The sequence below is a fragment of the Gorilla gorilla genome, chromosome 6, assembly GCF_029281585.2.
Source record: "Gorilla gorilla gorilla isolate KB3781 chromosome 6, NHGRI_mGorGor1-v2.1_pri, whole genome shotgun sequence".
In the NCBI taxonomy this organism is placed as follows: domain Eukaryota; kingdom Metazoa; phylum Chordata; class Mammalia; order Primates; family Hominidae; genus Gorilla; species Gorilla gorilla.
The window spans coordinates 85,933,316-85,961,145 of record NC_073230.2 but is presented as its reverse complement, the minus strand read 5'-3'; the positions used below and the strand labels follow the sequence as shown (position 1 = coordinate 85,961,145).

The window sequence follows — 27,830 nt, the reverse complement described above, 5'->3', positions numbered from 1 at the left end:
CCGGGCTTCTTCCTGCCCTGCCGCCCTGTCCACACCGCCAGGCTTCATAGATCTGTCTAAAAACGCCTTTACCCTCCCAGTCCGGGCCTCGACTCCTCCTCCTGGCATCCAAGCTCTCCGTATGACTTGGGTGTGCTCCCCATCCCTCACTGTGTCCTGAATGCCCCCTCCTCTCTTTTCAGCACCCCTCATTGTTACCACCTCCCATCTCTCTCCCTCACAGCTCCAGTAAAGCCCCCTCCCGATCCTAAGCCCTAACCCTTGCTGTTGGGCCCTCTTTCAGGTACTGCCCGACGCCCCGTGGGGAGTCCCTCAGCTGTCCCACCAGAGACAGAGCTGCAAGGGGGCCTGGCTGGTGTCAGGCCACACTGGGCTGGACGGGGGTCCCTGATGGACGGGGGTCTCTGAGAGTGGCTGCCCCGCAGTCCCCGCCTTCCCCGTGGGAGAAAGGACGACAGGAGAGCCAGGTGCAGTCCCTAAAACAGGCTTTTAATAACATCGTGTCTTCACTGAAGAGCTTGGCGTGTCCCACCCAGGCGGCGCCGCGGGCTAGTAGAAGGAGTACTGGTTCTCCACGGCGCGCGCGCGGCCGGGCGCGGCCTCCGGGGGCTCCTCGGCGGCGGTGGCGGCCACGGCCTCCAGCAGGCGCTCGGCGCTGTTGCTGCGGCTCCGCGCGCTGAGCTGGCCCTCGACGGGGCGCGGGGGAGCGGGCCCCGACGCGGCAGAGGACGACGAGGCGGAAGACAAGGAGGCGCCGGCGGCGTCGGAGGGCGAGGCAGGCGGGCAGGCGGGCAGGCGGCCGCGGCGAGGCTGGAGTAGTGCTGGCCGGGCGAGTCGCTCCAGCAGGCCGGGGACGCGGGCGAGGCAGGGGGCGTGGGGCCCGGCTCTGCAACAAGGCGACGGCAGGGCGTGAGTGGGGACCTGGGCTGGCCACATCCTGCAGGGAGGCCGGGATCCCTCAAGGGGCCAGGGCCCACGCTCAGGTTTCCGAGTTGCAGCCCATGTGCTCAGACACATATGCAAGCACACCCGCCCACATGCATAAACAGAAGCACACACAGATACATGTACCTAACCACGCGTGTGCACGCCCATATAGCCACATGCACAGGAGTGCACACACACGCACACATAATGCACACGCTCGCACACAGGCACACAAGTGCCCATGCACGCATGCACACGCTCATGCATATGCGCACACACGCACACGTAAGCGTACGCACACAGGCACATGCACACATACACTCATGCACACACACAAGCACACGCATGCACATGCACCCATGCCCTTAGTGCTCGGTCCCAGCAGCTTTGCTCTGAGCCTCCCCAGTGCAGGGCTTAGGAATCCATATGCCCAGCTCCTTTCATCCCACTTGCCCCAATCCACACCCCTGTCCCCACCCCCATACACCCACCTGCACTGCTGTTGGGCGCCCCCTTCCCCTTGCCAGGAATCATTAGGGACCTGGCTGCCTCTAGGCTGCCACTTCTGCCTCCATTCCTTATGACGTGACTGCTTGAAATTGCTGTGGCTAGGCTAGGGTGGGAGGGACACGGCTGAGGCTATGGGACAGGAGACCTGGGGCTCATCCCACCCCAGGGACCACCTTCTTGAGTAATCAACGGGAAGTCTTCTTGAGTAATCACACCAGCCAGGTGGCGGCATCTTACCTGGTGGGGGGCCCTGGGCCCGCACATAGCTGCGAAGGGTGATGTCGGCCGAGCCCCCTGACTCCAGTGGGATGGGGTGTGTGTGGAAGTGGCGGAGCATGTCAAGCACAGACTGGAACCACAGATGCTGTACGTGACACTGGCCGTGGCCGTTCAGGGACAGGCGCAGGTGCTGTGGGTACAGGTGGGTGTGGTCAGGGGCAGGTTTGGGGCTGGGCACCTGGGTAAGCGCCTTTGGGGGTTGACGGAAGGACCAAGGCTCACAGGGGCTGTATGGGGCTGTGTCAGGGCCAGGGGGCCCCTCACACATGAGCCCCATCTGGAGATGGGGAATGGGGGCAACGGACCCAGGCTGAGATGGAAGGCATCAGGCATTGTCCCCATGCTGGGAGCACCCCCACTATGGGCCCATGCCCTACACACCTATAATCTCTAATCCCCTCCCTAACGCCAGAAGATAGGGATTACTGCCCCCATGTTAGAGATAGGAAAACCAAGGCCCAGGGAGGGGGAGTGACTGGCCCATGGTCACAGAGCACAGAGCAGGGAAGAAAACTCCTGTTTGGGTGGTTCCCCCAGCCCAGGAGGCTAGAGGTTGGCCCTCTGTCCCTGCAGAGCCAAAACCCGGAGGCATGGAAAGCTCCCCAGGGCTGGCTAGGGAGGAGTGACGGCACGCTGTGCGAACAGCTGGAACAGGGCTGGCTTCTCTCTAGGTCTCTAGGGCCTGTGTGAGGCAGGTGCCTCAGGGTAAGAAACCATAGGCCTGTGGTGTCTAGTGGAGAGCTGCAGGTCTCTGACTTAAGCCCTACTTTGCTCAACATGTATCCCACTGCAGAAAAAAGTGGCTATCTCTGGGGTGTGTGGGGCAAGAGGGGAGCTAAGAGGAGTGGTTTGAGGGTACACGCATAGCCCCAAGCCCAGGAGGGGGAGCTGGTCTGGCCACCTGCATAAAAGACAGACAGTCTGCTAGGTGTGGTGGCTCACGCCTGTAATCCCAGCACTTTGGGAGACTGAGGGGAATGGATCACGGGAGGTCAGGAGTTCAAGACCAGCCTGGCCAACATGGTGAGATACCCCCCAACCCTTTAAAAAACAAACAAAAAAATACAGACAATCCCTGGAGCGGGGTGGCGGTCCCACAAGTGAGCTCTGCCACTTAGCAGAATAAGTTGCTAGGACAATGCAGGGACTCAGCCCGAAAGAAACAGCACAGAGGGGTCCCACCACAGCCTCATAGCTGGGCAGAGCCTGCGCAGGGCACAGCTGGGTCCCTGGGGTGAGAAGAAGCAAGTTGGACGCATCCCAATCTTCTGCCAGACCTTCCAGACATTTATTCTGTGAAGGTGGAAAGAGTTGCCTCTGGGAAGGTAGTGATCTTCCCTCCCAGGAGGTATGTAAGCTGGAGGCTGGGGCTCCTGCTTTGTCCCACCATTCAATTATCAGGCCTGGGGCAGTCATCTCCACTCTGGGAGAAGAGCAGCCGGGTAGAGAGGTGAGAGGCAGGTTCAAGGCTGGGTCTTGTTCCAGGAAGGAGAGGAGCTTGCCACCCACCCTTTGTTCCCCCATCCTAGCCTCTGGCTTGGGCATGAGTCAGATCCAGGCCCTCTGGGAGGCTGCCTGGAGCAGCACTGGCTGAGAAGTAAATTGCACGTCACCAGGGATGGCCTTAAGCACCTGGTTGTCGGAGGAACTGTAAGAGTGGCTGCTTGCCAAGGAAATGTCCCTGGTGGAGGTGCTACCTCCTGCACGGTGGGGCCAACCTGGCGGAGGAGAGAAGCCACCAGAGGTTCTGCACTGAGCCACTAGGGGTTAGGGCAGCCGGGGTCCCTGCAGAGAGACACTGTCCCCCAGCTGCAGGCCTGGAGCAGGAGTCCTAAGGTTCTCCCTCCTCTAGTAGGGGCCGCCAGGAAATCCATCCTGGCAGGAGCCCAGGCTGAGTGTTTCCTTATCGGAAACCTGGGATGCGGGGGCGGGCACTGAGGTTCCTGCCCCCTCTGGCCACATTGCACCCCCCCCATGATCATTTGCCTTTGCTGTCAAATTTTCCTTTGAATTTCAGGTCAATAGGCCGGGCGTGGGGGATCACGCCTGTAATCCCAGCACTTTGGGAGGCTGAGGTGGGTGGATCACCTGAGTTCAGGAGTTTGAGACCAGCCTGGCCGACATGGTGAAACCCTGTCTCTACTAAAAATACAAAAATTAGCCAGGTGTGGTGGCACGTGTCTGTAATCCCAGCTACTTGGGAGGCTGAGGCACAAGAATCGCTTGAACCCGGGAGGCGGAGGTTGCAATGAGCTGAGATTGCGATGCTGCAATCCAGCCTGGAGGATAGAGCGAGACTGTCTCAAAAAAAACAAAAACAAAAACAAAAACAAAGCATTTTAGGTGAATATAGCAAGGAATCCTCTTCCTTGAAAGCACACCGCCTGGGTGTACCATCATGCCTCTGATCCAGCTGGGTGCTGTCGGGATCGCCTTCCTGACTGTCTTCCCCTCCACAATTCTCCCTCCCCTGCAAGTCTCTAATCAGGCTGTCCCCTCCAATGCTGAACCCCACCCCCCAGAACCTGCACAGCTCTCCCACCCAGCCCAGCTCCTCCTCCCCTGCTGGGTCTCTAGGGTTTGCCCGTGTGTGTTCCTCAGGGGTTGGTGACCTAACCTGGGCAGGGAAGAGGGGCTGTCTGAGGTCGGTGGGGCAGAAGGTGGGGCTCTGAGGGCCTTGGTTGGCTCCCACCCCCAACTGGGCGATCTCTGGGTGGAGACCCTCCGAAGCTCCAGTGCTATGAGATCCCCCGCGCACAGGAGCTGAAAGGATTTGCAAATTTGGGTTATTAGAAGGGCCCAGCCTCCTGAGGGCTCAGCCGCCAGTAGGTGGCCTCCCCTTCTGGAGAATGGAGAGGCTGAAATAGGGCTGACTGCAGTCCCTCAGTGATGTGTAGGAGGGACACAGGTGGCTCACGGAGCATGGCTGGGGTGAGTGGGGCCCGTGGGAAGTCATGCCACACCTGTTCGCCTGCAGCTGCTTCCAGTGCACAGCCTCGGGACCGGGGTCACCATGACCCCTCTCCCTCAGGGCTGGCCACTGCACCCCCATGGCGCCCCCCACACACTTGCCTTGGCCTTGCCCTGGAAGTTGAAGGTCAGCACGTACTCCCCAGGCCGAGTCTCACTTTGGCGGATCACGAAGAGGCCGTGGTTCCGGGGCCCCCCTGCCAGAACCAGTTGAGCAGCCTTGACCCGGGACAGTGTCCCGTGGAACCATGGGTAGTCGGATAGCTCCAGCTCGGGTTCAGCCTCGGGATCCGTCTCTGCACCCTGTTCCCCTGAGGTGGGGATGACAGTGTGAGGAACATGGGGGGAAGGAGAAAGGGGGACAAATAAATAAATGTGAGAAGAGAGGTGACATCTTGTTGGTTTTTTTACATGCAAAATGCTGTTGGAATAATTTTTAAAAAGTTTGTTGGTTTTTAGTTTTTATTTTTTTTTTGAGACGAAGTTTCGCTCTTGTCGCCCAGGCTGGAGTGCAATGCTGCAATCCCGGTGGCTGACTGTAACCTCTGCCTTCCGGATTCAAGCGATTCTCCTGCCTCAGCCTCCCGAGTAGCTGGGATTACAGGCGCCCGCCACCACACCCAACTAATTTTTGTATTTTTAGTAGAGATGGGGTTTCACCGTGTTGGTCAGGCTGGTCTCAAACTCCTGACCTCAGATGATCCACCCACCTCGGCCTCCCAGAGTGCTGCGATTATAGGCGTAAGCCATTGCGCCCAGCCTTGTTTTTTATTTTTTAGATATGGAGTCTTGCTGTGTTCCCCAGGCTGGTCTCAAACTCCTAGGCTCAAGTGATCCTCCTGCCTTGGCCTCCCAAAGTGCTGGGATTACAGGTGTGAGCCACTGCACCTGGCCTGAATATTTTTTTGTTTGAGACAGAGTCTTGCTCTGTTGCCCAGGCTGGAATGCAGTGGCGTGATCTCGACTCACTGCAACCTCCGTCTTGCAGGTTCTAGTGATTCTCCTGCCTCAGCCTCCCGAGTATCTGGGATTACAGTCATGCACCACTATACCAGGCTAATTTTTGTATTTTTAGTAGAGACAGGGTTTCACCATGTTGCTCAGGCCGGTCTTAACTCCTGAGCTCAAGCAATCCGCCCGTCTTGGCCTCCCAAAGTGCTGGGATTACAGGTGTGAGCCACTGCGCCCAGCCAAATAATTTTATTTATTTATTTAACTTATTTTTTGACATAGGGTCTTGCTCTGTCACCCAGGCTGAAGTCTAGTGGCACAATCATAGCTCACTGCAGCCTTGGCCTCCTGGGCTCAAGCAATCCTCCCACCTCAGCCTCCTGGGTAGCTAGGACTATAAGCCTGTGCCACAATGCCTGGCTAATTTTTGTTTATTTTTTGTAGAGACAGAGTCTTGTTGCTCAGACTAGTCTGGAAGTCCTGGGCTCAAACGATCCTCCTGCCTTGGCTGCTTGAAGTGCTGAGATTACAGGTATGAGCCACTGTGCCCAGCTGGAATAATTTTAGAGTTGGGCAGGGAGCTGACCCAACCCACTGGTGAAGTCTATGAGGTAAACTGAGGCACAGAGCTGTGAAGGACTATCCTGGAGTTGCTCTGTAAGTCATCAGCAAACTTAGGAACAAATCCAGTCACCTGTTCCCAATCCCTGATTCCAACCCTATGGACCCTTTTCTGTGAGCTCCTTCCTTCCCTCCCTCCCTCCCTCCCTTTCTTCTTTTCTTTTCTTTTCTTTTTTTTTTTTTTTTTTCCACAGGGTCTCTCTCTGTTGCCCAGGCTGGAGTGCAATGGTGTGATCACAGTTCACTGTAGGCTTGACCTCCTGGGCTCAAGTGATCCTCCCACCTCGGCCTCCCAAGTAGCTGGGACTACAGGCACAAAAATGTTTGTGGCCAGGCGTGGTGGCTCACACCTATAATTCCAGCACTTAGGTCAGGAGTTCAAGATCAGCCTGGCCAACAAGGCAAAACCCCATCTCTACTAAAAATACAAAAATGAGCCAGGCGAGGTGGCGGGCACCTGTAATCTCAGCTACTCGGGAGGCTGAGACATGAGAATTGCTTGAACTTGGGGGTGGAGGTTGCAGTGAGTTGTGATCCGCCACTGCACTCCAGCGTGGGCAACAAAGTGAGACTCTTGTCTCAAAAATTTTGTACAGATAGCGTCTTGCTATGTTGTCCAGGCTAGTCTCAAACTCCTGGCTTCAAGTGATCCTCAGCCTCAAAAAACACTGGCTGGGATTACAGGTGTGAGACACTGCACCCAGCCCCTGTGGGCATTTTCTTTTCTTTCTTTTTTTTTGAGACATAGTCTCACTCTGTCGCCCAGGCTGGAGTGCAGTGGCGTGATCTCGGCTCACTGCAACCTCCGCCTCCCGGGTTCAAGTGATTCTCCTGCCTCAGCCTCCCGAGTAGCTGATATTACAGGCATGTACCACCACGCCCGGCTGATTTTGTATTTTTAGTAGAGATGGGGTTTCTCCATGTTGGCCAGGCTGATCTCAAACTCCCAACCTCAGGTGATCCGCCCACCTTGGCCTCCCAAAGTGTTGGGATTACAGGCATGAGCCACCGCGCCCGGCCCTGAGAATCTCGTCTTAATAAAAGAAAATTAGCTGGGCGTGGTGGTGAGGCAGGGGGGTCAATGGAGTCCAGGAGTTGGAGGCTGCAGTGAGCTGTGATCATGCCCCACTGCCCTCCTGCTTGGGCAACGGAGCAGAAAAAAAAAGTAAAAACAAAAGGAAAGAAAGAAAGGGAAGAAGGAAAGGAAAGCAAGAAAGAAAGAAAAAAAAGAAATTACCCAATCTGCCTGGTTTGACTGTAGGTCATAAGACCCCCATTCAAGATAGGGTTCTGTCCCACACCCAGAAGGAAGGAATGCTACTCAGAGAGGCCAAGAAGAATCTGGACAGACAGGCCTGGCTGGGTCCCCTGCTCAGTCTGTTCCCTTTAGATCCTACCCTTTGTGTCCAATCCTCTTTCTACACTGCTGTCCATACTTTGCTGAACCTAAGCATAAAAATGGACCATTTCCCTGTATCCTGTTTTTGAGACAGAGTCTCCCTCTGTTGCCCAGGCTGGAGTGCAGTGGCGTGATCTCGGCTCACTGCAACCTCTGCCTCCCAGGTTCAAGTGATTCTCCTGCCTCAGCCTCCCAAGTAGCTGGGATTACAGGCGCATGCCACCACCAGGCCCAGCTAATTTTTGTATTTTTAGTAGAGATGAGGTTTCACCATGTTGGCCAAGCTGGTCTCAAACTCCTGACCTCGTGATCTGCCTGCCTCGGCCTCCCAAAGTACTGGGATTACAGGCATGAGCCACCATGCCTGGGCTTTTTTTTTTTTTTTTTTTTTTTGAGACTGAGTCTCACTCTGTCACCCAGTGGAGTTCAGTGGTGCAATCTCAGCTCACTGCAACCTCCGCCTCCCAGGTTCAAGCAATTCTCCTGTCTCAGCCTCCCGAGTAGCTGGGATCACAGCGGGCCCGCCACCACCTCCAGCTAATTTTTGTATTTTTAGTAGAGATGGGGTTTCCCCATGTTGGCCAGGCTGGTCTTGAACTCCTGACCTCAGGTGATGTGCCTGCCTCAGCCTCCCAAAGTGCTGGGATTACAGGCGTGCACCACCACGCCCGGCCCTCCCCTGTATCTTTGAGTCTTCATTCTGAAGGCTCCTATGTATAGACGTTAAATTTACACGCTTTTTCTCCTATTAATCTGCCTTGTGCAGCTAAGCACTGTGGCTCATGCCTGTAATCCCAGTGCTTTGGGAGGCTGAGGCAGGCGGGTCTCTTGAACCCAGGAATTCAAGACCAGCCTGGGCAACATAGCACGATCCCGATCCCGTCTCTAAAAAAAAAAAAAAAAAAAAGGCCAGTTGCAGTGGCTCACGCCTGTAATCCCAGCACTTTGGGATGATGAGGTTGTCAGATCACCTGAGGTCAAGAGTTCCAGACGAGCCTGACCACCATGGGGAAACCCCGTCTCTGCTAAAAATACAAAAATTAGCTGGGCTTGTTGGCAGGTGCCTATAATCTCAGCTACTTGGGAGGCTGAGGCAGGAGAATTGCTTGAACCTGGGAGGTGGAGGTTGCAGTGAGCTGAGATTGTGCCATTACATTCCAGCCTGGATGATGGAGCGAGACTCCATCTCAAAAAAAAAAAAAATTAAGCCAGTCATCATGGCATGTGCCTACAGTCTCAGTTACTTGGGAGGCTGAGGCAGGCAGATCAGTCGAGCCCAGGAGGTCGAGGCTGCAGTGAGCTTGATTGCACCACTGTACTCCAGCCTGGGCGACAGAGCAAGACCTTACCTCTAAAAAATAAAATAATAAAATAAAATAAAAATAAATAAATAAATTTGTATGCCTTTTCTCTCATTTATCTGCCATTTGCAAATTGATTTTCCACTGAAACTTCAGAAAGCCAAGGGGAAGGCTCTCTCTTGGCCCGGATACCACTGAGTGGACAGTCCCCACTGAGGGCCCATGATCCCTGCCCACTATCCCTGAGGGGCTGGACTCCTCCTGGGATCCCATGGAGACCCTCAGAGGGTGGGAAGGTTTCTCTCCCGATTTGTGACATGAGGTGTCTGGGACCCTGCCAGCTCGAAAATTCCACTAAGTGAGGTTCACCTTCACAGCGGCTGGGGAAAGAGTTTGCAGAGCAGATGGTCCGGACGGCGGTGGAGGAGGGATTACAATCGCTTTGTGGATCAGGGCCTGGGAGGCGCCCAGGACCTTAATTGTGTTTCTTTAAATGAAGCTGTTAATTAGAAAGCAGCGGCCCTTCCCCCCGGGGTTTGGCTCACCCCATCAGCCAGCAGAGCTGCTGCCAATTGCTCAGCCTGTCGGGCTGCCTATCCCTCCTACTCCTGGCCTGGCATCTCTCCTGGATGGTGGAGCCAACCTTCTTGCTGCTCTTCCTGTTCACAGCTGACCGTAACTGCCCTCTGCCTATTACCTGCCATGGCTCCCATTGTCCCTGACCTACCCGTTTCCTGAGCTCTCATCAAAATCTCCTCCTCACTGGCTACCCCAAAGGCCTTGATGTTCCCTGCGAGTCCCAGGTGCCTGTACACTTGCACACCTTTTAAAATTATTATTATTAATATTTTGAGACAGTCTTGCTCTGTCGCTCAGACTGGAGTGCAATGGCACAGTCTCAGCTCACTGCAACCTCTGCCTCCCGGGTTCAAGCGATTCTCCTGCCTCAGCCTCTCGAGTAGCTGGGATTACAGATGCCCGCCACGATGCCTGGCTAATTTTTGTATTTTTAGTAGAGATGGGTTTTCACCATGTTGGCCAGGCTGGTCTCAAACTCCTGACCTCAGGTGATCCGCCTGCCTCGGCCTCCCAAAGTGCTGGGACTACGGGCATGAGCCACTGTGCCTGGCCCCGGCCAAATTTTTATTATTATTTTTTAAGAGTTAGGGTCTTGCTCTGTTGCCCAGGCTGGAGTGCAGTGGCGCAATCCTAGATCACTGCAGCCTCCAACTCCTGGGCTCAAGTGATCCTCCAGCCTCAGCCTCCTGAGTAGCTGGGATAACAGATGCATGCCACCATGCCCAGTTCCATTTCCACTCTTTTTGCTGGGCTTTTCTCTCTGCCCTCTCCCATCCTCCTCTGCCTGGCATTGGTCCACTCTTTATTTAAGCCTCGGGTTAGGTGAGCACGCCTAACAGCAACTCTTCCCTGACCTGAGCCCAGGGCTGGGTTGGGAGCCTCTCTCCAGCTCTTTCTATTTTTTTTTATTTTAAGAGACAGGGTTGGCTGGGCACAGTGGCTCATGCCGGTAATCCCAGCACTTCGGGAGGCTGAGTTGGGCGGATCACTTGAGGTCTGGAGTTTGAGACCAGCCTGGCCAACATGATGAAACCCCGTCTCTACTAAAAATATAAAAATTAGCTGGGCATGGTAGTGGGCGCCTGTAATCACAGCTACTTAGGAGGCTGAGGCAGGAAAATTGCTTGAACCTGGGAGGTGGAGATTGCAGTGAGCCAAGATCACACCACTGCACTCCAGCCTGGGCAACGAGCAAAACCCTGTCTCAAAAAAAAAAAAAAAAAAAAAAAAAAAAAGAGTGAGAGAGAGGGTCTGGCTATGTTGCCCAGGCTGGTCTTGAACTCCTGGCTCAAGCGGTCCTCCCAGCTGGGCCTCCCAAAGTGTTGGGGTCACAGATGTGAGCCACTGCACCAGGCCCCCAGCCCTTTGGGGACTCACTGCCATCTCTGCCCAACTCCCAGTGCTCTGAGGCTCTCTTGGGGTGAAGACAAGACCTGGTCCAACTTCCTTCCAGGTCCCCAGGCCCTGGCCCCATAGAGCAGGCCTCACAGAGTCTGCTGGCGATTGGAGGTAGGGGGTATTTTAAAGGAGGGTGATCCTGGCTGGCACCAACCTGAATCGCATTGAATTGCTCATTTCTCAAGCTGAGCTCCCGCCCTGCTAGGAAGCTGCTCCTGGTGAAGGCTGGACCAAGGATATACCCAGCCTGTCCACCCATCCTCGGGCCACTTGGACACTCACCCGGTGTCCACGCAGCCCTGGATGTCAGCTACCCACGAGTGCTTCTGCAGAAGAGTCGATGGTCTCCAAGATGTATTCGGCTCCATTCTCTACCTGGGGAGGAAGGTGGCCGGGAGTGCAGAACACGGTCAGCAGATGGGCTCCAGACCACAGGACATAGGGTCAGAGTGGCTCAAATGGCTGATCCCCCTCTCCCACAGCAGGGCTCAAGGGCATGAGCAGCAGGAAAGAAAGTGGGGTCACCGTCGGGCACCACCTGGAACTCAGGCCAGGGACCCAGCTCACACTCTGTGAGCCTGCAGCTCACACTCTGTATTCCCTCCCTTCTGGGCCTCCCCACTGGGGATATGTCCCACCCCACTGATCTCAGCTCCTCTGCCTTAGAGATGCAGCCTCTGAGGAGGCCATGCTGGCAGGGGGAGGGATGGGTGGCCCAGCATCCCCAACCCATGCCCTGGCACCCCAGGGGTGGGGTTCCAAGTTGAGTGGAGAGACAGGCTGGCCAAGCACACTGAGTAGGGGGGCTTGCATGTCTTAGTGCCTGGAGTTCTACCGGCATGGCCATGCACTTGAGATACAAAGCCTCTGAAGGGGAAGAGGGCAGGAGACAACCCTGCTGGGGCCAGGCCCAGAGCATAACCCTGCATTCTGCTCAACTCCTCCCAACGGCCCTGTGAGGGAGAGGAGCCATTTCCCCCATTTTATAGATGAGAAGACCAAGGTTCAGGGAGGCCAGGGAACTTGCTCAAAGTCACACAGCAGCCAGTGGCAGGGCCAGGGCCTGAACCCAGGTCTCTGGGACACCCAGGTCCCGTGCTGTTGGCTTCCGGTGGTGTGCCTCTGTCAAAATGCAGTTGTTGGGCCGGGCGTGGTGGCTCATGCCTGTAATCCCAGCACTTTGAGAGGCTGAGGAGGGCAGATCTCCTGAGCTCAGGAGTTCGAGACCAGCCTGGGCAACATGGTGAAACGCTGTCTCTACCAAAAATACAGAAATTAGTCAAGCATGGTGGCTTGTGCCTTTGGTCCCAGCTACTCAAGAGGCTGAGATGGAAGGATCACCTGAGCCCGGGAGGAGGAGGTTGTAGTGAGCCGAGATCGCGCCATTGCACTCCAGCCTGGGTGACAGAGTGGGACCCATCTCCAAACAAAGAAAAAAAAAACAAAAAAAATGTAGTTGTTGGGCTCCCAGGATGACAGAGCTGGGAGGGTTCTCGGAGACTGCCTTTAATCCTGCTCTGAACAGATGGGGAAACTGAGGCAGGTGAGCCCCTCTGCCTCAAGGCTGTCATGCATGACCAGCAGTTTAGAGGGTACCAGGTGGGCAGGGGCTGTGTCCCCAGCCCCCAGCCTGGGATGACTCAGGGTCCGGGGTTGGTAAACACTTGCTAAATGAATAAGTGAGTCCGTGACTAAACAAATGAGAACGGGCAGAAACACAAACACAACCAGAAGCTGGGAGAAGAGGGTGGGGCTTCATGCAGGATGAGTGGGTGGGACCAGGCCTCCCCAGGGACATTGCTTCACCAACACCCTCTGATCCTTTGCGGAGGCCCAGGGACCACAGCTCTGGCAGCCTGGAGCCGTGTCCTCAGAAACCCCTGCAGGCCACCCTGGCAGCGGTGTGGGGCCTGGGAAAGGCTGGGCTGCCCCTAGACCCACCGGGGTGCCTCCCCGCCCACCCTTGATGCCTTTGTGCCCTCTGTGGGAGACCGCCCAGTTCCCACACTCCAGTGCCCTGGGACAGGAACATTTGCATAACTGCTGCCGGCTGGCCACCAGCTGTAGCACCTAAAGGCACGGAGCTGTAGCACCTAAAGGGAAGGTGGCCTGGGGCAGCCGGAGGATCTCTGAGGTTAGGGGTGAGACCTCACCTTGAGGACGAATGTGTTATCCTTCTCTGGCATTTCCAGGGGCATGGTGGTGCGGACCTCAATGATGGCTGACAGTGGGATGCTGACCTTGGGCCTGGAGGCCTGGGGGCCAGAAGAAGGACAGTGAGTGGCCCCAGCACTTCCCGACACCCTTTCCATCCCCTCCCCGCTGCCAGGCGTTAGAGTGGCCCTCAAATAGACTGCCACAGCCGCCCTGGTACAGAGGTATCCCAATCCCCATTTCACAGAGGGGGAAGCTGAGGAAGGCATTTCTTTGAAACAAGAAAGAAATTTTTCCTGGCTAGGCATGGTGGCTCACGCCTGTAATCCTAGCACTTTGGGAGGCTGAGGCAGGAGGATGGCCTGAGTCCAGTAGTTCAAGGACAGCCTGGACAACATAGCAAGACCTTATCTTTACTCGAGACCAAAAAATGGGCTGGGTGCGGTGGCTCATGCCTGTAATCCCAGCACTTTGGGAGGCCGAGGTGGGCGGATCACCTGAAGTCAGGAGTTTGAGACCAGCCTGACCAACATGGAGAAACCCCATCTCTACTAAAAAATATACAAAATTAGCCAGGCGTGGTGGTGCATGCCTGTAGTCCCAGCTACCTGGGAGGCTGAGGCAGGAGAATCGCTTGAACCCAGGAGGCGGAGGTTGCGGTGAGCTGAGATGGCGCCATTGCACTCCAGCCTGGGCGACAAGAATGAAACTCCGTTTCACAGAAAAAAAAAACGAAAACAAAAAGAGACCAAAAAACTTAGCCGAGTGTGGTGGCATGAGTGCCTGTAGTTCCAGCTATTTGGGAGGCTAAGGTGGAAGGATCGCTTGATCAGGGGAGGTCGAGGCTGCAGTGAGCTATGATGGCACCACTATACCCCCACCTGGGTGATAGAGTGAGACGATGCCTCAAAAAAAAAAAAAAGAAAAAAAAAAAGGACCTCCTCCTATAGTCACCTTGCAAGTCCAGGACAGAACCAGAATTGACATCTGAGCCTCCCACCTCCAAGCCCTGAGGAGAGAACCCCACCTGGGCTGCCCTCTGCCCAATGCACCCACGAGATCTGTGGTTTTCTTATTTTTGACCTTGACCCATTGTGAGAAATACATTTAACACTGGGGCCCAATACACACATACGCAGGTAAAAATATCTCTGAAACAAACATCTCACCAGACAATAGTTACCCTTCCTGTGTGTGACAGAGCATGATATTTTCTATGCTATTCTAGTTCACGTTTTAAAAAATGCTGGTCTTGGCTGGGTGTGGTGGCTCACACCTGTAATTTCAGCACTTTGGGAGGCCAAGGAGGATGACTTGAGGTCAGGAATTCCAGACCAGCCTGCGCAACATGATGAAACCCCATCTCTACTAGAAATAGAAAAATTAGCCAGGCGTGGTGGTGCGTGCCTGTAATCCCAGCTACTTGGGAGGCTGAGGCACGAGAATCACTTGAACCCGGGAGGCGGAGGTTGCAGTGAGCTGAGATTGCACCACTGCACTCCAGCCTGGGCGACAGAGTGACACCCTGTCTCAAAATATAAAATAAAATAAAATAAAAAAATAAAAAATGATGGGTCTTAAAACCTGGTTGCTTAAAGAAAAAATGCTGGTCTCCTACTACAGACCTGACCTTCCAGAGCAGGGCCCGGAGCCCCTGACTCAGAACGGGGCTCACTGCTTCCTGGAGTGAGTAAAAGGGACCAGTGTTCCCAACAACGCTGCGGGCAGGGTTGATCCAAGGTGAGCTGGCAGGGCTCTGTGGGACCGCCACTCTGTGCCTGGCCCCACTCGCTCTGCCTCAAAGCTCCCTGCCGTGAGCCTGAGGCCCCCTTGGGGCTGGCCTGAGTGAGATTCCCAGCAGGGCTGTCTCCAGGACAGAAACTTTCTTAGGAGGAAATGGAAAGGCCACACATTTGATGGGCAGGCAGATGGGAATTCCAGGAAGAACTGGCCCCTGTCCAGCGGGTGCAGGGCTAGGCTTGGAGCATGAACGGGGCCTGGCTAACCCTGGTGTGTGGCCATCACGCCGGCCAGCGGGGCTGGGGACAGAGCAGACAGAGGCCTGCAGTGGAGGCCTGGACTGGAAGCTTCAGCAGGTATCCTGCTGGCCAGAGATGCTGTGGTTCCCCAGTTTGGAGTCTGAGGTCCATCAGTCCTGGTCCAGCTTCCTCCCACCTGCTCCAGCCACAACTCACTGTGCCCACATGCCTGAATGGTCAACTTGTTTTACAACTCCAGGCCTTTGCCCACAGAGCTTGAACCTCCAAAAGTGCTGTTCCAGGGTGCTGGCCACCTGGTGAACACTTAGGTAGCCCAAGCTTTTCCTCCGGGGCTCACCCCAGTAAGATTTGCAAGCATCTTGAAAATACCAGGTTTCCCAGTGGTTTCCCTAATGGCGGGGGGCCGGCCTCATTGTTCCTTGGGTCCCCAGGGCTTGGCCTGGCATAGGGCAATGAGGGGACCTGGGGTTCAGGAGGCTCTTCCTGCAGGGGTGAGGAGGCAGGAAGCCAGAGACCTGACTCACCAGGGCTGGCACCTCAAAGGTTGTGTGAGAGGGAAATCTAAGGTGCCAGGCAACGGCTTCTGAGCCTGCAGGCCCCGAGCTCCTGACTGCTCCAAGGGTGCATCTAGGCCTCTTGGAGGCAAGGGATCTGGACCGTGGGTGGGTGCAGAGGCAGTGGGGGTATCATTCAGGGCATCCCAGGGGGCTCACTCACCCTGGGAGCCTGTCTCCTGGGACCAGACACATTTGGGAAACTCAACCAAGTTCTTAGCATGGTAGGAGCTGCCCTCCCATGGGAATGACTCCTGAATACCCACAAATGCCCCCACCTTTGCATGACACAAAGGAGGGGAAGGGCCCAGTGACCCTGCAGGAACGCTGCCCTCTGCCAGCAGCAAAATTAGTGGGCTCTGCTGGGACTAAGTGGTGGAGTGGGGCGGGGGCGGGCACCAGCTGCTCCTTCCCCTTCTCCGAGGGCAGCAGACACTGCTATTTACAGAAGGGCAGCTGTGACTGTCACTCAGGCCCAAGGCACTGGAGCCCTGGGCTTCTGTCCCTGACCTCTGGGTGACCCCGGGTAAGCCCCACCCCACCCGTCACTGGGCCTCGGTTTCCCTTTCTGACAAGGAGTGGAGTCGGGCTTAGGGGTCTAGGATTTCTCCCAGGGAATTAAAGGCAGGGCCTGGGCACGAAAAAAGCCCTAGGGAAGTGTAGGGGTGCTGGGACCTGGGGAAAAAGCTCTTCAGAGAGTAGCTGTGTCCCCGGGAAGTCACTTTTCCAGGGCCCATGTGGCTCATGGGCAATGAGCCTTGGGGAGCCCACACCCCTGCACCCCAGCAGACTGAGAGATGGAGAGAGAGCCAAGAAGCGGCGGGTGACTCAGAGAGCACCCAGGGACAGAGTGGGCCCTGATGCGGGAGGTGGGTGTGGGGTCCCCGGTGGTCCCTGGGGGTGCTGTCGGCTGCTGCACCAGCAAAACCTCCCCCTGCCTAAACCTCTCAGTGCCCAAGGACCTCCACTTCCATGTTCCTTTTGTTCTTGGGACCACCAGGGTGGCAGGTATCATTAGATCAGATTTTTTTTTTTTTTTGAGACGGAGTTTCGCTCTTGCTGCCCAGGCTGGAGTGCAATGGCGTGATCTTGGCTTACCACAATCTCTGCCTCCTGGGTTGAAGTGATTCTCCTGCCTCAGCCTCCCAAGTAGCTGGGATTACAGGCATGTAATCCTGTATTTTTATTAGAGACCGGGTTTCTCCATGTTGGTCAGGCTGGTCACGAACCCCTGACCTCAGGTGATCCGCCTGCCTCGGCCTCCCAAAGTGCTGGGATTACAGGCATGAGCCACCGTGCTCGGCCCCCAGTTTTTGTTTTGTTTTGGTTTGGTTTTTTGAGATAGGGTCTCACTCTGTCGCCTAGCTTAGAGGGCAGTGGTGCAGTCTTGGCTCACTGCAACCTCTGCCTCTTGGGTTCAAGCGATTCTCCTACCTCAGCCTCCCAAGTAGCTTGGACTACAGGTGCGCGCCACCATGCCCTGCCATGTTAGACCAGCTCTGGCACCCGCCAGCTGGGTGACGTTGGGCAGGCCACACTTCCCTCTCTGAGCATCTGTCTGCGCTCTCTTCTGTAATCTGGGGACCATGTGCTCACCTCGCCGGGGTGGGGTACCCAGAGGATGACAGTGTGTCTGTGCAGATGCCCACCAGGCTGGGGTCTGGACACACTGTGGGGTCTCAGAGGGTGGGCACTATCGTTACAGCTATTCCCACTTTCCAAAGCAGGGGGGCCACCTTGGAGAAGACGTGACACTACTGCCAGGGACCTGATGGCCAGCCCCTAAGAGGGGAAGGGTCAGTGCATGCCAGTGAGCAACAATGTTGGTGACAGCCAGAAAGAAGCCTGGCATCCCCCTGGCCAGAAAAGGACCCCCTGGGCAGGGGCTGGGCTGGAGTCTGGCAGCTGAGCAGGGGAAGAGCAGAGCCCCATGGAGTCAGACACAGACCTCCCAGGGAGCCCTCTGCGAATGTGCTCGGTCACTCCTGCCCTCATCCCTGCAGGCCTCGGCTCTGGGAGGTGCCAGGCACCCTTGGGCTGCAGGAGAGGAGGGCAGGTAGCCAGGCTCTTGAACAACATCAAGAACGGTGCCCTGGGCTGGGCACAGTGGCTCACGCTTGTAATCCCAGCACTTTGGGAGGCCAAGGTGGGGGAGGATCTCTTGAGCTCAGGAGTTCCAGACCACTTGAGCAACATAGTCAGATCCCGTCTTTACGAAAAATAAAAAACATTAGCTGGGAGTGGCGGTGTGTGTGGTCCCAGCTACTTGGGATGCTAAGAAAAGACTGCTTGAGCCTGGGAGGTGAAGGCTGCAGTGAGCCATGATTGTACCACTGCATTCCAGCCTGAGTGACGGCCCCTGTCTCAAAACAAAAAGGAAAGAAAGGCTGGACATGGTGGCTCACGACTGTAATCCCACCACTGGGAGGCTGAGGCAAGCAGATCACTTGAGGTAAGGAGTTCAGGATCAGCCTGGCCAACATGGCAAAACCCTGTCTCTCCTTAAAATACAAAAATTAGCCGGGCATCGTGGTGGGTGCCTGTAAATCCCAGCTACTTGGGAGGCTGAGGCAGGAGAATCCCTTGAGCCTGGGAGGCAGAGGTTGCAGTGAGCCGAGATCGTACCACTGCACTCCAGCCTGGGTGACAGAGGGACACACACACACACACACGGACACACACACACGGACACACACACACACACGAAAAGAAAAAATTAGTGCCCCAGAACCCTTTGGTGTAGCCAGAGGACCCTTCCTCGCAAAGGAAGAACCGGGGTTGAAGGGGTGACTTGTTCAAGAGGCATGACAGGCCCACCTCCCAGGGTCCTGGCACCAAATACTTCACCCTGTCAACCAGATTAGACCACGCGGTCCCCAAAGGCAGTACCTGGCACCCTCAGTTGCTGCCCAGGCGCCTCCTCTGGTCCCCCCAGGAGGTGGGATTTTGGGGTAACTCACCTTGGGCGGCACGAAGAACTCCAGGCGGAAGCTTCCTCGGCCACAGCCCTGCGCAGGAGCAGGCGGCACTTCTGCCACTGAGCCGAGCCCCCGGAGCCCGCGGCCGCGTCGTCGGCCACCATGAAGCGCAGCGCCCCCTCGCGTTGAATGTCCACCAGCTCCACCTTGGCAGCCAGCGTCCGCGACAGCCTCAGGCGCCGCGTCCACTTGTCGCGGGGCTCGGCGGTGCGCGGGGCAGCTGCCGCGTCGGGCTCGGGCGAGGCGCGCCGGTGCCACATGTCGCGCACGCCGTCCACCACGCACAGGCTCATGTTGCGCAGCGAGAAGCCCTTGCGAAGGCGGGCCTTGGTGGACGCGTGCGTGGACACGTCCTCCGAGTTCCGCGAGTGGCCGTAGGGCGCCGCCTTGAGTGCAGAGGTGTCCGCGAGCTCCGGCTTCATGGCCTCCGCGCTCACGGCCGCGCCCCGAGTCGTCGGCCCAGCCACCAGCACGCGGCGCACCTCCTCGCCGAAGACGTCCAGGAAGTTGGCGGCGAAGTGGCGGGAGAAGGAGGCGCCGGCGTCGGGCGTGTCGTAAGCTGGGTTGTCCCGCAGGAAACGGCAGAACTTGTGCGCAAAATCCACGGCGGCCGCCTGCGCATGCAGCTCGCAGAACTGCCGCCAGTCCGGGACCGGGACCGGGACCGGGATCGGGACCGGGGCGGCTACGGCGGGGCCAGGGCAGGCACCATTCATGGCTTCCGTCCCATCGCAGCCACCTGCGGCTGCGGGCAAGAAGAGCGCGCAGTGACTTTCAGGCCTGTGATCAATGCGCCCACCTGTCCCCTCCTTCCAGCTCCCCTAGGACTCTCTGGGGCTGTGTGGGTGTGTGTGTACATGCACACGTGTGTGTTGTGGGACTACAGCAGGCAGCCATTCCAAGCAGCATGGATGTGTGTAAAGAGAAAGACAACTGGGGCCGGGCGCGGTGGCCCACGCCTGTAATCCCAGCACTTTGGGAGGCCGAGGTGGGTGGATCACCTGAGGTTGGGAGTTCCAGATCAGCCTGGCCAACATGGTGAAACCCCGTTTCTACTAAAAATACAAAAATTAGCCGGTTAGCCGGGTGTGGTGGTGCACGCTGTAACCCTAGCCATCGAAAGGCTGAGGCAGGAGAACTGCTTGAGCCCAAGAGGCGGAGGTTGCAGTAAAAATACAAAAATTAGCCAGGAGTGGTGGCACACGCCTGTAGTCCTAGCCACTCCGGAGGCTAAGGCAGGAAAATCACTTGAACCCAGGAGGCAGAAGTTGCAGTGAGCCGACATTGCGCCACTGCACTCCCGCCTGGGCGACAGAGGGAGACTGCAAAAAATAAGAGAAAGACAACTGGGGAGGCAGGAGGTGGTGTCTGCAGAAGGGGCAGTCCTGCATTCATTCTCTCCCCAAATAGTAGTCTCAGGGCCTCAGGGTCATTCCTGGGGCTGGTAGAAGAGGCTGGGATGATGGATGCTTTCAAGTGGGGTCCACATGAGCCTCTGGTGACCTCACTTCCTCAGTGACCTCTTCTGATGTTCCCCAAAGCCCGGTAGAAAGGAAGAAATCACATGGAATCCTGCTGGCTGGACCTTTGAAATATACCGAGGACTCAGCTCCTTCCTCCAGGTCCAGGCTGCCGTCCTGGGATTCACATAACTATTTTTCCTGCATGCAGCACTCCAGCAGCTGCTTTATGGTCCCTGGGATCCTGATCTTACTTCCTCTAAAGTCTGTTCTCCTCCCAGGAGCCCAGTCATTTCCAAAACTCAAGACTGCCATGTGCGGTGGCGCATGCCTGTAATCTCAGCACTTTGGGAGGCCGAGGCGGGTGGATCAGGAGGTCAAGAGATTGAGACCATCCTGGCCAACATGAAGAAACCCCGTCTCTACTAAAAATACAAAAATTAGCCAGGCGTGGTGGTGCACACCTGTAACCCCAGCTACTCAGAAGGCTGAGGCATGAGAATTGCTTGAACCCCGGAGATGGAGGTTGCAGGGAGCTGAGATTGCACGCCACTGCACTCCAGCCTGGTCGACAGAGCAAGACTCTGTCTCAAAAAAATAAAAAAAAAAAGGGGTATGGAGCCAAGTTCCAGGCTGGTCCCTTTCTGAGACCTGTTTCTGGGGAACTCCGCTTCCAAGGGCAGAGTGGGAAGACTGAATCCCTGTTTCAGGAAAGGAAATGACCACCTTTAGAGGATGGGGCACTCTGAGCGGCTGGGTGGGAGGGCGGGGGAATCCACAGCTGGGCTCTGCAGGAAGTGCGGGTCAGATAAGCAGGGAGTGGGGGCCAGGACAACAAGCTAAGCCAGGGCCTGTGGGCTCAAGAGGCAGACTCAGCCTCCTTCAGGAGCACCCAGTGCTGGACAGTTCCTGGATGGGCTCTGCAGGTGGAGGGCAGGCTGGGCTGGTTCCAGCTGCACTGGCCCTGGTTACTCCCACCCCACCCTGCCTTTCTGGGGTTGCAGAGCAGAGGTTCCCCCCTCCCATCTCCAGCCTTGGCCTGAGACACTCAGCCCCTTCCACTCCCCCAGTGTCATAACTCTCACATGGGCCCTGGCCCAGCCCCCTAAACCTGCAGGATACCCCCTTAGTGCCCCTCACCAACTCATCCCACCCAGCTGCCTTCTGGCTTTTCCAGGACACTCATACCAGTGCCTCCTGAGACCTCTGGCGGCACCCCTAAGATCTGAGCATCCCCGAACTCTGGAGACTACAGGTGCTAATAAAGCTTCCCTGGGCCTTTCTCTGAGCTCAACTCCCAGCCTGGCTGATTTCCAGGTACCTCAAACTCACCACATCCAAGTTCAAATACATCCTCTTCCTCCAACTCCTGCCTGTCCTCTGCACAGAGCCTCAGCACCCAGCTGGGCACTGCCTACTTCCCCTGTTCTGCCCCAATAGCAGGCAGGCCCCCAAGCCCACAGAGGCCTCGGGAACGCCCCTTGATCCTCTTCCCACTTCCACCCTTGCCCCCTGCCCCTCCACCACACCACATGGCTGTGGCCTGTCTCTTCCACTGAACCTTGAGCTCCTGGCTGGCTGTCCTCCCCACCCCCCAGGTGGGCGCTACCCTCAGATGGCCCGGAAGTATGTGGAGAATGGGGCCCAAACCCTGCTTCACCCAGAGGAACCAAAAGATGCTGCACGCCCACACAGCGATGCCCTGCCTTGCTCTGCCCAAACAGGTGTGGGCTGTGACCTCGTGTTGAGGGGTCACACCTGCTATCCCCCTAGACAGAGCATAGCCATAAAACGGCACCCAGCCCGGTGAGCAGGGAAGAGAAACCTCCCCAGGCCCCAGGGCTCTGACCAGTCCCCTGGCCTCACTTGGACAGTAAGAATGAGCGTAGCCCCAGGAAGACAGCAGCCAGGAGGCCTGAAGCCCCTAAACCCCCAATTCCTTGCAACCCAGGCTGGGTAGGCAGGGCAAGAAGTGCCAGCCTCTTGTCAGAGAGGAGTGGTTGGGAGGCCCGGCTTGTTGACTGCGGGACTTTGGGCCAGTCACTTCCCCTCCCTAAGTGTGTGGGGATAATAATAGCACTAAACCCACAGGATTGTTGTAAAGATGACACGAGCGGCGACCGTGATGCCCTTAGCTTGGCACAAGTAAGTTTGAAACCAAAAGCTCAGCCCTGGGAGGCCCAGGATCACTTGGGTGGAGATCCCACTTCCAAGACCCCCAAGGGAAGCCCACCCCTGGGTATTTGTACAGAAGTCCTCCCTAGGAGATTCACGCTAAGTAGGGAAGAGGGATTTAGAAACTTTAGACAGATTTTTCACAACAAGGGTAAAAAGAAAAGCGTGTGCATTAACCCTTGATTACCTAGAAGCATTCAACCAAGCAGCATCAGAAGCCGGCCTGCCACGGGGTGGGGCTGTTCTTGTATGTTGGTGGGACAGACCTCTAAGGAAGTAGCTGGTGGGAAACTGTCTCTGAGACCCCCAAAAATGCCCTGATCCACACTAGCCTAAAAGAAGTGCCACCACCGCCACCACCAGACCTCTCCCAAAGCTCCTGGAGCTGAAAAGTTCTAGGTCACTCTCCCAACCTCTTCCTGCGTGGAGCGGGGAGGCCAGGAGGGAAGAGGTTGGGAGAGTTCAAGGTGGGACACAGTAGGGGGGGCTTCAACTCAAGAGGCAGTCAAAACCTCTTGGGGAAACCACACCCCCTGCCCCCAGTCCTCCCAGAGGAGCTCCAGGGACCTGACTCTGGGACGCAATTCCTGCCGGGAGTTGCCGGTCCCTTAGCCAGGAGGCAGGCAGCACCATCCCATTTTACAGGGTAGGTGATGTTGGCTCGGGGGCATTGGTAGGGCTCCACCCAGGTCTGACAGCCTAGCCTGAGGCTCTCCCTTGCACTAGCTCGAAGTGCACGTAGATCCTGGCTTATTCGTGTTCAGAGTCTCGCCTGGGGCTGCCCGATCTGCCTTGCGTGGCTCCTGAGAGGCTCCAGTCACTGCAGACTTCCCTCCCTGAAGGCCCCCACTTCGGGGCTGCAGGGGGCCAGGATGCGTCCCTGCCTCTGCCTGGCCTCAGCCCGCTGGGCTGGCGCGGTTCCGGCCCGCGCTGCCCGCAGGTTCATCAATGGCCGAGGCCCAAGGGCCTGAATGGAGGGCACGAACCCGCCCCTTCTTAAAGGCGCCGGCCTCTTGGGCACCCTCCACGATCCTCCCGGCAATCGGGGGCTCCGGGGAGCTCCCCGGCTGGGCGGGTCGAGAAAGGGGGGCCTGGGCCAAAGGGAGGGCGTGCCTGTGGCCTGGAGGAGGTCCTCCCCGATCCCATCCCGTGGCCCTCACCCTCATTCTAGGTTGACGCCCCCTCCCAGCGCTCCCAGCGTAGGGAAGAGACCTGGGCACCCCCTCCCCCAACCAGAGACCCCTCCTCTAAGGGCCCGGCTGCTCTCGCCCCACTACCCGGCCGGGGCCCTAGCAGGGGGCGGGGGCGCAGCTGCTCCAGAGGCGGCTCGGCCCCTCCAGCGGCTCCCCGCCCCGCCCGGGATGGGGATCGGGGAGCAGATCCCAGCCGGGGGCGCCTCCCCTCCCTCGCGCGCCCTCCTCCCTCCCACCCGCGCACACAAAGACGACACGCGCGGACCGAGGCGCGTGCGGCCGCTCTCCTTCGGGCAGCGGTGCGCACACAGCGAACGTCCCCGGGGACAGACAGGGGTCCCGGGGGAGGGACCAGGGAGCGAGGAACTGGGTATAAGGAGGCCATACCTACAGGCGCGCAGCTGCGGCCGAGCGGGCTGGGGCGCCGGCTGAGCGCTGCCCGGACCGCGGCCGGGCTCCCCGGGCCCGGTGGCTCATGGCCCGCGGCGGACTGGGCTCCCTCCCTCGTTCACCGCCTCGAAGGCTCGTGCGCTCCTCGCGGTCCCGGCGCGTCCCCCGCGCGGCTCTCTGGCAGCCGAGCTCCGCGCGCTCCGAGCCCAGCCCCGCGCGGCGCGCCCGCCGCCCGCGAGGCGCGCGCCTCCCGGCCCCGGCCCCGGCCCCGGCCCCGGCCCCGCCCCCGCCCCCGCCCCCGCCGCGAGCCCCGGCCCCGCCCCCTCGCGCCTCCTGGCCCCGCCCCCTCCCGCCCCCTCCCGCCCCCACTTGCGCCGCTCAGGGCCCTCCCCCGCCGCGCCGCCGGCCATCCGCGGAGCCCGAGCGGCGCCGGTGGCCGGTGCTTGCTGGCTCCCCGCAGCTGCAGTGCCGAGACTGCCCGGTCCTGGGGCCCGGAGAGAGGGGTTAGGAGCCGGCTTCGAGTCGCCCCATCTGGGCGGGGGTCCCCATGTCGCCGAGCCGGCCCCAGGCCAGGCGCGGGACTCCCACTCCTCTTCGCGGAGGCCACCTCTCGAGCCCGGGGTGGTGGTGGCCCCGGGAGCGCGGAGCGTGGGGCCGGGGGAATGTCCTGCGTGGCGGGTGTATGGGACGCGGACGCCCTCGAAGCGCCCCTCGCTGACGGGTGCTTCGCGGGAGCCGCCGCTGTGGCCAGACTCTCCGCAGCAGGGACAATGGGAGCCTGGAGGAGGCCTGGATGTCGCAACAGAGGAAGTCGATGCCTGGTTCTCATAAATCCCGAGGGCGCCACCACGCCCCCTCCCTGCAGCCCTCCGGTGCGGGAAATCGCCCCCGGGCCACAGGGCGGGAAGACCCCTGAGCGCAGTGCCCCCACCACCCAGCCTTCGCTGTGATGGGGGCCTGATGCCACCCGGAGAGGTGTCAGAGATCATAGAGGGGCGATGAGGGGCCACAACCCTGGCACCTTGCTCACCCCTGCCTGGCTCCAGAACTCGCCTGCGTTAGGGCAGAGACCAGTGGGGCTAAGGAAACAGTCCCGCTGGGCTTTGCGGGGCACTTGTAGCCTGACCCCTGGTGCTGAGGGCACGGCGCGGGGGCTCTGGGAGGCTTCCTGAAAGAGGTGCAGGGGGCTCAGCAGGCCTGGAAGGGGTCTGAGAGGGGAGGGAGGGCTTCGGTGGGGGCAGAGGTGTGGAAAGGGCCGCTCAGAAAAGAGAGTAGTCTTGCTCCTGGAGATAGCAGGGGGGGACCCCTGGGTGTCTTCTCCCCTCATCTCCCTCCTTGTCCCCTGCCCCCACCTCTGGCAGTTCTGTCCTGGTCTCCTTGCCAGCCGGAGCTGCCTCCATCTGTCGCCCTCCCGGGCCCAAACTGACCTCTGACTTTTCCCAGAGCCATTTCCCATCTCTAATTTACAGACAAAGGTTTTTTATCAAACCCTTCTTAGGGATGGAAAGGTGGGGCTTCCAGAGTTGAAGGTGGAGGGGACAGAGCCCTCACCTGCTGCCCAAAACCCCGGTGCTGCCCTCCACGGGGGCACGGAAGACAGGCAGACCCCTTCCCTGCCCCACATCTTGGCTCTGTTCCCTCCGCAGGACCAGGCCAGCAGACACTTTAATGAAAGCTTCGGCAGTGGGCCAGCCCTCGATCGGAGCTGCAAACAGGCCTGCACGCCTGGCTGGGAACCAGGACACCTATGAATGAGGCCGGGAAGGGGGAGGAGGGGGTGCCCGAGAGTGGGAGAAAGGGAAGCTCCATACATGGCCTGGTTGTGGTCTCCACCCTCCCGGGAGAGGGGAGAGCCTGACCCGCGGTGGACTAACCTGGTTCAGAGTAGTGGGCTGAACTCCATTGCTGGGATGATAGCGGCCAGAGAGGGTCCTGAGATGGGAAGCCATGGGCAGGACAATAGCTTGGATCCATCCCCAGGGAGGAGGAAGTGAGGAGGGGCCGGCAGCAGAGCGCCTCGGACCCACAAGGAGGAACTGATGGAGATGTGGAAGTGGCTGTGGGGGTGGAGGGGGCGTGGTTGGCCAAGAGCAGCTGTCACCTCGCTGGGGATAGGAATGAGGGTCAGGGAGGAAAGGTCCATCCTGGGTCCCTGAGGGCAGGAGGCTTGAGGGGCTTGGAAGAAGTCCTCATGGGGGAGATGAGGGGTGCTGGGACTGGGACCCCAAAGAAATGCCCCTGGATACACACACTTTAGACTGTTCAGAACTAAAATGGAAACAGAGGTAGCACAGGGGACCCTGGCCTGGTGGGCTGCAGTGGGGGACCTGGGTTTGCAGCCAGTCTTGTGACAGCTGGACAATGGGTTAATGCACCCACTCCAGACCCAGAGAATGCGCTCCTCTATCTGAGGCTGGGCTGGAGGTGAGGTGGCCCAGAACCTGTGGCTCAGGGGGGTTCCCATGCGAGGCTGGTGCTCAGGGGGATTGATGGGCATGGGCTTTGCAGCCCCTGGCAGGCGGGGGCCCATGGGAAAGGGGAGCACAGAAAGGGAAGCAGAGATTCGCCAGGAACTGACGTGGACCAAGACACGTCATACACCCAACCACAGCCCGACAGGTTTTTTTTTTTTTTTTTGAGATGGAGTCTCACTCTGTTTCCCAGGCTGGAGTGCACTGGCATGATCTCAGCTCACTGCAACCTCCGCCTCCCGGGTTCAAACGATTCTCCTGCCTCACCCTCCTGAGTGGCTGGGATTACAGGCATGCGCCACCATGCCCAGCTAATTTTTGTATTTTTGGTAGAGACGGGGTTTCACCATGTTGGCCAGGCTGGTAGCGAACTCCTGACCTCAAGTGATCCACCTGCCTCGGCCTCCCAAAGCGCTGGGATTACAGGTGTGAGCCACCGCGCCTGGCCCCGGGTGGTTTTTGAATAAAGGAATGGGTTTCCCTTTTTGATGGTGCTACTTGTCCTCTCAAAAGCACTCGGACACTGGATCTGGGTTTCAGCAGAGCTCTGAACGTACTCATGGAATTCCTGGAGATGAGAACAGGGGGAGGAATGTTCTGTGTGCCCAGCTGTGAGGCCAGCCCCAGCTCCCAGGGGTGGCACCGCAGGCATCCCCACCAGCCTCCAGTCCCTCCAGCGTCCCAGAGCACAGGGCACCAGGGTGGCTGCAACCGTGGTTTATTTCAAATGTGCAAAGCTAAATATGCAACTACAAATCTAACTCAGGAAGGCCTGCCAGTGGCCCTGAGAGGTGGCCGTGCTAGGGTGGTCCACAGCCAGTTCTGACTGGCTAGGAGACATTCAGATCCCTCAGACCAATCCATGAGTCTGAAGAGACTGGGGCTCAGGGGCTCATTAGAGACTCTTCCTTATCTAGAAACCAGAATATCTTGCTAAAGAAGAAAGCAGAAATCACATGGGTCTGGGGGCAGGGAGGGGGTAATAGAAACTGTTCCGCTGGCTGGGGCTCTCTCTCTTGGGGTGCAGTGGGGGAGGGGGCAGACTCTGTCAAGCCTCATATACTCTGCAGGGTGGGGCCGGTGGCAAAGGCAGGCTGGGGGTGCTGGACTCAAAGCCTGCTGTCCTGGAGGGAAGCATCTTCCACCTCTTACGGGGCATGGGGGGATCCTAGGAGAGCCCAAGAGGATCGCAGTGCAGACAGGCCCAAGCTGGATTAACCGCAGCTGGAATCGGTGGTCACCCAATCAGCCTCGCAGCTGAGGGACCTCTGCCACCAGGGCTAGAGGTCAGGCTGCGGGCAGAGCCCTAGCCTGAGGTGGGGGCTGAGAGGGTCTCTGCGGCTTAGCCTGGCCGGGCATTGGGGGCTTGCTCTCTGGACCTAGCGGGCCTGATGTGACCGAGACATTCTTTCAAGGGGACCCGAGGTGACCTGGGGCCTCTGGCAGCTGCTGGACAGCGGATAAGGGCAGTTTCCATGGGGGATTCTTCAGGGGAGTCTAAGTGATTAGATGCACTGAGC

At 58.0% G+C, this 27,830-nt stretch overlaps 1 protein-coding gene across 1 annotated transcript; it reads right to left on the bottom strand.

Moving 5' to 3' along the window:
* Positions 1 to 475: 475 nt before the first annotated feature.
* Positions 476 to 24,100, bottom strand: LOC101129445 (SH2B adapter protein 2). Its single transcript, XM_063708062.1, is given in 11 exon segments — positions 476 to 795; positions 798 to 886; positions 1,675 to 1,846; positions 4,789 to 4,997; positions 10,915 to 11,030; positions 11,218 to 11,267; positions 11,269 to 11,310; positions 13,089 to 13,190; positions 18,604 to 18,635; positions 18,638 to 19,366; positions 22,444 to 24,100. Coding segments are annotated over 11 exon segments (1,797 nt in total). The 5' UTR covers positions 22,454 to 24,100; the 3' UTR covers positions 476 to 549.
* Between the last annotated feature and the right edge of the window lie 3,730 nt (positions 24,101 to 27,830).